The following is a 12,208-nucleotide window of genomic DNA, read 5'->3' on the forward strand; positions in this document are numbered from 1 at the left end:
GTGTATCTTTTACTTGCTTCAGTCATTAGACTGTGGCCATGCTGGAGCACCTTCTTGGAGAATTTTTAGTCAAACGAATAGTCCCCCTGTCCTTATTTTTATTTTGTACTTCTTTTTAAAGCCTGTTACTTATTCTATCTGTTTCTTTTGTCGAACTGCTAAGTTACAGGGACATAAAAACACCAACACTGGCTGTCAATTGGTGGTGGTGGGAGATAGACACACACACACAACGGGCTTCTTTCAGTTTCCATATACCAAATCCACTCATATGGCTTTGGTCAGTCTTAAAGCTATAGTAGAAGACATTCGCCAAAGGTGCCATGGAGTGAGGCTGAACCTGGAACCATGTGGCTGGGAAGCAAGCTTCTTACCACACAACCAGCTTGACCATGGTGTGACTTTGTACATATTTTCTCTAACTACCTGACACTAATCAATAAATATTGCTTTCCTATTATCAACAACCAATTTTTTATTTACCAAAGTATTAGTGAATAAACCATGAAACAATCATTCCATTCCTGACCCTTTTTCCTTCATCAAGAGGGACTGATGGCTATTACAAAACTCTACCTATCAACTACTACGCTTGTCTTATGTAGAATGGTTTATTTATGAATACTTTTGTAAGTAAAAAAAAAAAATTGGTTAATAAACAAGGGTCCGTGATTGCTGTGACATGAGTTTGTGTGTGGGTGTATGGGTGCTGCTGGGAAAGTAGGTACCTATCTATAACTACAATATGTGTTTGTTTCTTGGTGTCTGTTAGTGCTACAGCAGATGTCTCACTGTTAAGATGGTAGCTGTTACAGCATGTAGAGATGGATTTTTTTGCTTGGTTTTAAGATCTGGGGTTTGTATGTCTTGGAACAATTGATATTGTTTTAAAGATAATGTATTGAATTAATCCTTTCTACTATAGGCACAAGACCTGAAATTTTGGGCAGGGCTGTGAAGTCTAAACAAAAAACTTTGACTCCAACTCTGACTCCTGTACTATTGGCACCTCCGACTCCACTGTATGTAATTAAGTGATTGTGGTCTACATATCATATAAAGCATATGCATACACTTGTACTTTGAGTAGACGTTTATGTTATAACTGGTTTATATTAAAAAGAATAAAGATATCGTGAGTCGGAATCAGTCGGTATAGTTTTTCTGACTCCACGACTCTGACTCTATAGCGCTGATTTGGGGGAGGGGGATAGTCAGTTACATGGACCCCCAGTGCTCAACTGGTACTTATTTCATCAACCCCAAAAGGATGAAAGGCAAAGTCGACCTCGGTGGAATTTGAACTTGGAACATAACAGCAGACGAAATACTGCTAAGCATTTCGCCTGGCATACTAACAATTCTGCCAGCTCATTACCTTAGTATTGAATTAATGTTTAACAGAGGGACAAAGGTAGAACATTGGCTCCTTTGGACTGGCTGCTTTGTGCTTCCGTTTCATCATCATTGTTAACGTCTGCTTTCCATGCTAGCATGGGTTGGACGATTTGAGTGAGGACTGGCAAACCAGATGGCTGCACCAGGCTCCAATCTAATCTGGCAGAGTTTCTTCCACATTAGATTGGCAGAATCTGGCATCTTTTCCTTTTGATGTGAAGGAGTCTGTTTGGTTGTGTGGTTAAGAAGCTTACTTTTCAACCATGGGGTCTTGGGTTCAGTTCCACTGACACCTTGGCCAAGTGTCTTCAACTATAACTTTAGGCTAATCAAAGCTTTCATCATTATTTAACATCTGTTTCTGTGCTGGCAGTGATTAAATAGTTTAACCAGAGTTGGTAAACCAGAGAGCTGCATCAGTCTCCTCTCTGTTTTGGTTTGGTTTCTACAGCTGGATGCTCTTCTTAATGCTAACCATTCCACAGAATGTACTGGGTGCTTATTTTCTGTCACCAGCACTGGCGTTTTCTTGTGAGTTTATTTTGATAGATGGAAACTGAAAGAAGCCTGCGTGTGTGAATCAGCAGGACATGGTATGTGATACGGTTGTACAAGTTTTGAATCACTGTTTCCCCACTTTCTCTCACAAAACTTGGGCCCACCTGAGACAAGGGGTAACCAGCACTTGCTCAAGGATGCCTTGTAGTGGGATTGAACCTGAAACCTTGTGATTGTGAAGTGAATTTCTTAGTCATTCACCCATATTCCATCCTGTAAAAATGGTAAATCTATATTGAAGGAATCAAATTGAGAAACTTGACCTGTTTTTCTGCTAAACTGCATATAAAAAAGAAAAAAATGGCTAAAGTTACATAACCTTTTTGGTCCCCTGTTTGAAATGACATGAATTGAAAAAGTATTTTGGTTGGTTTGATCAATGAAAGATTCCAGCTTTGAGTTGTCAAATGTGTGGAAGCTGAGTTGCGTTAAAACATTCTCTGAGGATTTAGTTGTGGTTTTTACTTGTTTGATTTATTTGGAGGTTCCTTTTTATATCTTGATACTTAATTCAAGGCGTGGTTGTCTATCTTGTACATTACTTTCATTTGTGTTTATTTTTAAACTGAAGTAATTGTATATATATATATATAAATAAATACATGTGAGTGTGTGTGTAATATACTTTACAACTTTTTATAATCTTGCTGGTATATGATCTGCCTGTTTGCTAATCAAACTTTCCTCCATCGACAGACCCCCTCCTCATTCCTTGATGTTGGCTTTCATTTCACTTGGTTTGTTAGTGCATCTCTCCTTTCCAATGACGCTTTTCATTCTTGATATCCTGCACTTTGCAAATACCATTCGTTTTTGCTCCTCTCCTTTCTCTGTTTCATTTCACATTTCTCTTTTTTCTTTTTGTTATAACAGAGCTTCTGGTGCCACAATTGTTAGCCGAACCGAAGAAATCAAGGAGGAAGATGTTGGTACCGCATGTGGACTTTTTGAAATTAAGAAGATTGGTGATGAGTATGTGCTTTTTTTTCTTTTTTCCTTAAAATAAGTGATTGGTAGCAGTCCTGTTGTAGCCCTTTCTCATAAAATCTACCATATTAACTTGTGTATAAGTCATATCCCTCATTTAGTGTTAAATCTTGGCACAAAATTCTTTTCCCTTCAGAGTTTTAGCTTTGCCCTGTGTATTAGTCGCACCATAGTTGCTACAATTAAAAATCAAATATAAAATAGTGTCTTTATGCACAAGTAAATACAATACTCAGCTTTTCAAGATAATTTTGAAAATAAGAATTGGAAGATATATAGCAAAACATTTCTAATAATCTATAAAATTGAAGTTGTGTGTGTACAAAAATTTAATGTACCTCAATAACTTCTACATCTTTCATTTGATTTCTTCAAAATTTTATACATAGCTACCTCATATCTCAGATCTGAACATAGGCTACTTAGATTATTTAAAAATCAATATTGGGGCCTCTAGAGCATTGGGAAAAGAACAATAGATGATTCCTATTCATTTGCATTAATCAGCTGTTTTATAATCTGTGGGGTCTTCCATATTAAAATTTTTTTTTTATCTAAGTGGAAGGATTCACCAGTGACTAGGGACATTGAATGCATACCTTTCCACAATTCTCAACTTGTTTTCACCAAACTTTACACATACATTACTTATGTCCTCAGGATGGTCATGCACTAAAATTTTGCCCTGAGCTCCTGTGTAAATAGACATAAATGGACTTAGTTTTTTTCTGTGTAGGGTGTTCCATACTTTTTAATCTATTTGTAAAACTGAAAGGATTTTGTCTATTTATTTCGACTGTCCAACTGTGACGTTTATTAAATTGACCAGGAATATGCGATGAATATCCAATACCAAACAATCTTAATCTCCATATTTAAACTGCATTAAACTTTGGCAAGCTTACTTTTGTCTATTCTGAGTTACTTGAAAGGTGATGTTCCCTTCCCTCTCTTCTATTTGTTGATACCTTTGTTTACCTACCAATGCATTGTTTCACTTTAAGGATGCCTATTTACCCACCCATTATGGTATTTTGACTGTTATCCATTGTTTCAAATACGTTTTAACATTGTCATTGTAGCCTTTTTTTTAACAATCACAAATAATTTGTCCCAAAGAATCAACCTTTAAATAAGACAGAATAAAGGGGCTTTTGTTATGTTGTCTCTCCCCAAAAATAACTCCCTTTGCTGTTGAAAAAAATAAACTCGCGGAGGGGGAGTTTCGTTTTCCTTCAATTTCATTACACCATTTATGTGGCTGTTTCTGACAAGAAATTCTGCTTTTATGTAAAACAACTGTATTTTGTAGCCATTATCCATAATCTGCTCCCAAAACACTTCAGTAGCTCTACTTTGCATTGCTTGCAAACTTATATTTGCTACGACATCTACAATAACCAGCCTTCAATTTAATTTTCCGTTCCTAGGATAATCGGAAATGTAGATTACTGTGCGACTCATAAACCTTCTCGGTAGTTCAATTGTTTGGTGAAAACAATACCACCAAAGCAACTTAAACCGCCTAAAGGACGGGTGCTAGTTGAAAATATTTTTACATAAAATTATTATGGACAGATCTAGTTTACGAATCATTTAACCGTTTAGCATTCAGATTATTTTATCAAACCTGACTCTTATTTATTCACATAGTTTTGAATTAATCATGCATTATCTTGTAACTTGAGATTTTGATGATGGGTTGTTTTTTTTTAGAATAACGTTATATGATTGGTATGAGAGGCCATATCTGGCTGGTTTGAATATAAAACAGGAAGAATATTTGGGCTGAATATGGCTGGCTTAAATGCTAAAGTGTTAAAATGATTGGATCATTAACATAGCACCAGGAGTGGGTGTCCAGTTTATTGGTATCAGAAATATTAATGTATTGGAATTGAGTTTTAATTATATGGCAGCATATTTTATTGAGAGTTTCAACTTCATATAAGCTCTAGATTTGACGAACAGTTCAATGTGCTCTTAATATATACCTGTGGAAGAGATAGGCCCAGGAAGACATGGAATGAGGTGGTGAAATATGATCTTTGGTTGTTGAGTCTCACGGATGCAGTGACAAGAGACCAAGACTTCTGACTATTATTTGCTGTGCTTGAGAAGACGGGTCAAGCTAAGGGAAATCGTGGTTGTGGCCTGTGTCGTGAAAGACACCCAGTGCGCCACTCTGTAGGGTGGTTGGTGTTAGAAAGGACATCCAGCCATAGAAACCAAGCCTAAAGAGACTGGAGCCTGGTGCAGCTCTCTCTGGCTTACCAACTCTGGTCAAACTAACTCATGCCAGCATGGAAAACAGACAAATATAACAAAGAATTTAGTAAAATAACTTAGTTATCATTAAGCTAGCATTAGGAACATAAATTGTGACTAAGGTTTGGTGGAAGATTTTAATTCGGAATTTATGAAAACAAGACATTTGTACTACAGAGCCTGATATGGTTTCAGCCGGGCTGGAATCGATTAATAATTGTTTCTCTCTACTGACATGGGCTGTACAGTTTGACAGGATCTGAAAAGTTGCAAGAGTACATCAAGCGCCAATGTCCTACAGTGTGGGTATATCCTCACCAACACATCCCAATAAGCTTTATTTTTACGTTCATTTATTCCCATGTTTACACAGATTGAACACATCTTGCATAAAACTCCATAACTGATTAAATTTATTGCCTTTTTTTGTTTTTGTTTTTAGGTACTTCACATATTTAATTGATTGTAAAAATCCCAAAGCTTGTACCATGGTATTACGTGGCGCTAGTAAAGATATTCTTAATGAAGTGGACAGGAATTTACAAGATGCTTTAAATGTTACTAGAAATGTAATCCAGGAACCAGTTTTGGTACCAGGAGGTGGTGCTACAGAAATGGCCTTAGCACATGTAAGTGGTCAGATTTTATAGTTTCTCAAAGAGTGTGTTGTGTATGGAATAAATTGTAATGAATTCTTCTAATTATATGGCTTGAGTATTTCAGTGTTTTTATTACTGTCTCTTTGGGTGGAGCAGAATCGGTGAATTGGTTTGTAATCAAGTCTTAGATTTAATCTTCTTTGATACAAAAGCAACTGAAACCACTTACATATTTTAAAGTGACTTAAATTAAAACCTTCCCTCTAAATTTATTAATTTAAGTTCCAGATCCTAATTGTACGGCAAAGTTATTTAACTAAATTCTTTATTTTCAAAATTAATTGTCATAAAAGCCCATGTATTTTAACAAATTTTGGAACAAAGGATTATTGGTGCTGGTATAGTATGCGGTCTACTATGTTGTCAACCAGTATAGCCAGGGTTATCTACCTTAAAAACTACTCGTTATCACCTCACCTTTCCACTTGCAGTTTACCTTACATTGAAATGTTGCTGAAAGATTTTTATACACGTGTCATCTTGACAGAGGAAACAGCAGTCACATTTTTAAAAGACTACAATCTGCTGGATACACAACAAGAAGCAGATCCCTGCCATTGATGCGGTGCTGTCATGCAGGAGAAACGAAAGCATGACAGAGGTGGACAATTCAGGCCTGTACATCGTTGTCCTTGGAAAGGGGTGTCAAACTTCACATTCAGTTCATAAAGAAAACCGTTTTTTCCATTATACGGACATTAACAACAAATGAAACTGCAAGCTGAACCTGAGTGAGATTTTAGAACCAAGATTTTTCTTTGTTTTAGATATACCCATGACCACAGCTGTGACTCTAACAGTTCTTTATCATATGAAATAATATAAGATTCAATTTTTCTTGTGTAATTCCTTCATAATGTACGAAGTTTTTTAATATCTGATGTGTTTTCGTCATTATAATCGTTTAACGTCCGCTTTCCATGCTGGCATGGGTTGGACTGTTTGACTGGGGACTGGTGAGCCAGAAGGCTACACCAGGCTCCAATCTGATCTGGCAGAATTTGTACAGCCAGATGCTCTTCCTAGTGCAAACCACTCCGAGAGTGGTAGACAAGGGAAATAACCCTGTTTGACACCGTCGTAGACCCTATAATATACTAGCACCGGATTATTATTATTATTATTATTATTATTATTATTATTAAGGAGAAAACCTTTAAGAAACTAAAACACATTCTTTATAAAAATTTTATAATTTATGAACTCAATTGACTGTAGCCTCTGTCTACATGGAAGACAATGGAGTTTGATGTGATTAACTGAAATTCTTCATTAATGTTTTATGATAAGAAAACTAAGTATTTTGGTTGATTTCTTACATGTTGATAGTGTTGGTTGATTATTAGCTCTGTTGATAGTGTTGGTTAATTATTACCTGTTTTGCTTGAGTAGACCATTGGCCAGTACACCCAGATATTCAGTAGAAGGAAGTATTTATAAATCAAGAAGGATATGTAGAGAGATCATCATTGTCGTTTAATGTCCGCTTTCTATGCTGGCATTGGTTGGACGGTTTGACTGAGTATTGGTGAGCCAGAGGCTGCACCAGGCTATGAACATAAGTATCATATATGCTTTTGGCAATAGCTATGGAAGTCTTTGATGCTCTAAAGTTGAATAGCTGACCATATAATAACTGCTGTTTGATGATAAGACGTTCTTTTCAACAGAATGGACTGGGTGCGCTTCATGTGACCTTACTGACACTGGTACTACAAAAATAAAAAGTACCTGGTCCATTCTGTGAAGTGGTTGGCATTAGGAAGCGCATCTAGCCATAAATACTAATCTCTTTATTGCTCACAGGGGGCTAAACATAGAGGGAACAAACAAGGACAGACGAAGGGATTAAGTTGATGACATCGACACCAGTGCGTAACTGGTACTTATTTAATCGACCCCGAAAGGATGAAAGGCAAAGTCAACCTCAGCGAAATTTGAACTCAGAACGTAAAGACAGACGAAATGCTGTTGAGCATTTTGCCCAGCATGTTAACGTTTCTACCAGCTCACCACCTTTAATACTATGCCAAAGCAGCCCTCACCAGTGCTGGTGCCATGTTAAAAACACCCAGTCGACTCTGTAAAGTGGCTGGCATTAGGAAAGGCATCCGACTGTAAAAACCATGCCAAACAGTGGAGTCTGGTGCAGTGCTCGCACTTGCCAGCTCATCTCCTGCCAGGGTTGGATGTATACAAATGAAGATTTTAAAATACTGTAGAGCTATACTGGCTCCTTGTTAATGTCCTTTCCTTTAGGAAAGGCATGCACATTGCAACTTCTTGTCTTGGGTAAACTGAGCAAAAATCATGGTGAATTGGCTGAGTTTTTAGAGTCTTGCTGAAAATACCTTGAGTTTTGTGTGATTCCTTATATACCAGTTTCAAATCCTGCTGCGGTCAGCTTTTCCGTCTTTTTGTTGGGGGGGTCAATAAAATAAAAGTACCATTCTTTGGCAGTGAACAGGTGGAATTGATAGGGTTGAACTGGATGTCTTGTGCTATTTGTACCGAGTTCAAATCTTGCTATGGCCTATTTGCGTGGTGGACTTTGTCACTTACAGAGCTTAATACTAGCACCACCTGGTTCTAAGGTGTCGTTAGTAGGAGTTCAACCTTTTTCTCATCAATCCTGCAGCTTTGATATTTCAATGATGTCATTTTTTATTTTTTAAATGACATTGTAGAGTAGGTGTGAGAGACCAGATCTGACTGGTTGGGACATAAAATAGGTAGAATATTTGAGCCAGAGATGGCGAGTTTAAATTCTAATAAGCCTTTAGCATTTAGATCACTTTGTCAAATGCTAAAGGGTTGTTTATTAATCATGCATTATCTTGTAACTTCAAGGTTTTGATATGTTATTTTTAGAATGACATTGTAGGTAGATGTAAAAGGCAGGATCTAACCTTGTTTTGAATTAATCATGCGTTATTTTGTAGCTTCACGATTTCAATGATGTGATTGTTTATTTTTAGAATGACATTGTAGGTTAGGTCTGAGAGGCCAGATCTGGTCAGCTTGAATGTAAAACAGGTAGAATGGCCAGTTTAAATTCGAATAGGTTAAATGATGTTGATGAAAATTACTGTGCCTTGGTTAGGGGTATGAAACGAACTAGTAAATTTTGTATGAATGACCATTAGTTCCTTGTTTCTCTTGAGCAAATAAATTGTATTTGTGTTTTTGCAGGCATTGAATGAGAAAGCAAAGAGTATAGTAACAGTGCACCAATGGCCATATCGTGCTATTGCAAAGGCTTTGGAGATTATCCCTTCCACCTTAATCCAGAACTGTGGCGCCAGTACTATCCGTACTCTTACAGCTCTCAGGGTAAGTAGTCCAACTCAGCTTTTTATTGAATAGCATCTATTTCTCACTTGATGCTTTTTGCTTTCGTCAAAATTCTTTCTCTCTTTCTCTACTTGTATCTGTAAAATCTGTAGCTTGCTTACCAACCACAGGGTTCCGGGTTCAGTCCCACTGCATGGCACCTTCGGCAAGTGTCTTCTACTATAGCCTCGGGCCGACCAACGCCTTGTGAGTGGATTTGGTAGACAGAAACTGAAAGAAGCCCGTCGTATATATGTATGTTTGTGTGCCTGTGTTTGTCCCCCCAACATCGCTTAACAACTGATGCTGGTGTGTTTATGTCCCTGTAACTTAGAGGTTCGGCAAAAATGACAGATAGAATAAGTGCTAAGCTTACAAAGAATAAGTCTTGGGGTTGATTTGCTTGACTAAAAGGCGGTGCTCCAGCATGGCTGCAGTCAAATGACTGAAACAAGTAAAAGAATAAAAGAATCTGTAAAAGTCTGTTAGTGATGCCTGTGTCATTAATGTATTAACTTGGTGCTGTTAATGGTTTCTGTTTGTATTCTTTACCAATAAAGGTAACAGATATTCCATGCTTGAAGCTCTATGTTCTACTGTATATTTGTTGTTTAATCAATCTACCATGGCAATATGGATGTTAGCTTATCTCCATGTTCAGAAACATATAATATTGAATACCGTAATCCCTTTACTATCATGATGGGCTTCTTTCAGTTTCCAACCACCGACTGTTACGTTCCAAAACCCCCCTGCGATAGGTGAAAATCTGCAAAGTAGAAACAGTACTGTACTGTATATTTTTTTATTATTTTTATAATTTGTTTATATTTACTTTATTATAAATGCAAAACAACACTAAGGTGGAATTGACTTAAGCTTAAATAATAAACAGCGATAGCTGAACCGCGATATGGCAAAGGATTACTGTCTATATATTATTTACAACAATTTGATTTGGCTCCCTCCTGTTTTTAATAATACATGTAACTCCTAACCAATGTGTTGAGTGCCCTTTTCTTTCCTTGTCCACTCACTCGGATGTATGTATAAGTTTATTGATCAGTGTATAAAGTATTATAGATCCATTACAACTGATTTTAATAGTCTGTTTTGCACTGGATGTTAGGGTGGTTATCTAATAACTTTGCTCATCAAAGTTCGTGCTGCCACTCTGGATTCTTGGTTAACTAGGTTTGTTATTAGATAGTTTGGTCTTGATTCCACTGTGTGGCAGCACTTTGGGCATGCATAATACTCTGTGTGTATCTGGTGGTGGTGGATTTCTTTACTCCCTTATATGTTTACTGAAGGGGTTGACAGTGACCCTTAGTATTTTTGTCTTTTGTGTGTCTCTGTGCTGTAGTTTTTACCATGCTAGTAAGGGGATTGAAAGGTTTGGATTGTGTTGTTTGGAGGTACTCTGTTTCTGGTTGGGGCATCTGTGCCTGGAGAATGATGTGTGAAAGTTTGTGAGTCGGGGTGGGGGAACTTCTTCATGGCCACATGTTCTGCAAGAAATTGCAATCAAATCTACCTCAAAAGGCTACTGAACCATCTTGAAAATAGATATAACATGGGGTTGGTATTATTATTGTTGGCGTTGTTCATGACTACATCATGTTATCCAAAGCTATTGAAGGGTGTATTGTGTGTGTGGATGGTAGTGTGTGGGAGTGTCATTTGTGGATAAGAATATGTCATTGTCTTGCTTATAAAGTAATTACAGTGTTAAAACGCTGTGTGTGTTTGTGTGTGAGTTGTATGGCTGTGACTGATCAGTACTTCTGCAGCATCACATGTCTGGTTACAGTCTATACAGGCAAATGAGGTATGAGTGACAATAAATAACAGTACAGCCATTATATAATACACACTGGAGAACAATTGAAGCTAGAAAGTCGGTGAGTGTGGAGAGATAGATATATAAATAAATAAATGAATGAATTTATGGTGTGGCTGTGTGGTCAGAAGCTTGCTTCTCAACCTCATGGTTCTGGGTTCAGTCCCACTGCGTGGCACCTCGTACAAGTGTCTTCTGCTATTACCTGGGGTTGACCAAAGCCTTGGGAGTGGATTTGGTGGTCGGAAACTGAAAGAAGTCCATCATGTGGTGTGTGTATACATATATGTGCGTGTGCATACATGTGTATGTGTAAACGTGTGTGTATACATGTGTATGTGTAAACGTGTGTATACATGTGTGTATATACATATGTGTGTGTGTATGTATACATATGTGTGTGTGTCCCCATTACTTACCGATGTGCAAAAGAAATTGAAGGAATAAGTACCAAGCTTTTAAATTCATTTGGCTAAAAATTCAATGCTGTGCTCCAGTATGACCACAGTCTAATGATTGAAACAAGTAAAAGAAAAAAAATACAGGTATATAAAATCTGTAAAACAAGATGGAATGGAGAGGCATTAATCACACAGACAACACTTGTTTTTGCACATTAACAATAGCTGTTTTGTTGCTGAGTTTTTCCCCCCAAATTGCCGGCCTTGTGTCAAAATTTGAAACCAATATACAGCTATAAGTATTATCACGTTTGTCACTTAGACACACTTTCTTATTCCTAATAAGCATGCAGCCCTCCCCCATCAGTGGTTTAACTTCATTGTGTTGTTTTCTTTTGGTCAGGCTAAACATGCTCAGCCCAACAGTACCAGTTGGGGAATTGATGGAGAGACTGGTGAGGTTGTAGACATGAAACAATATGGTATCTGGGAACCGTGTGCAGTCCGTGCTCAGACATTCAAGACAGCCATTGAGGTTTGTACCATTTCATTTACTACTATTAGCACTAATAATTTTCTTCGTCAGGCAGTTTTCTGTTGCAATCTGATGAGACCCTTGGGAGCATCTCGAGTTGTTTTTCAAGTGTTTTGTATCCGATTCTGCCTGATTTTGCAGCTTGACATTTCCTGATCCAGAAATTTTCATTCCATATCATATGACATACCACATACACACATATCATCCCATTTATTTATATATA

General features: G+C 37.3%; 1 protein-coding gene across 1 annotated transcript in view; it reads left to right on the plus strand.

The window, feature by feature from the left end:
- The window catches only part of LOC106872635 (T-complex protein 1 subunit gamma), a 43,015-nt gene that overhangs the window by 22,269 nt on the left and 8,538 nt on the right, over positions 1-12,208 (plus strand). The window contains exons 13-16 of the mRNA XM_052972038.1: positions 2,613-2,928; positions 5,654-5,840; positions 9,063-9,203; positions 11,851-11,982. Coding sequence (XP_052827998.1) covers positions 2,613-2,928; positions 5,654-5,840; positions 9,063-9,203; positions 11,851-11,982 — 776 coding nt within the window. The remainder of the gene's footprint in view (positions 1-2,612; positions 2,929-5,653; positions 5,841-9,062; positions 9,204-11,850; positions 11,983-12,208) is intronic.

Source organism: Octopus bimaculoides, chromosome 12, assembly GCF_001194135.2.
Source record: "Octopus bimaculoides isolate UCB-OBI-ISO-001 chromosome 12, ASM119413v2, whole genome shotgun sequence".
NCBI lineage: Eukaryota > Metazoa > Mollusca > Cephalopoda > Octopoda > Octopodidae > Octopus > Octopus bimaculoides.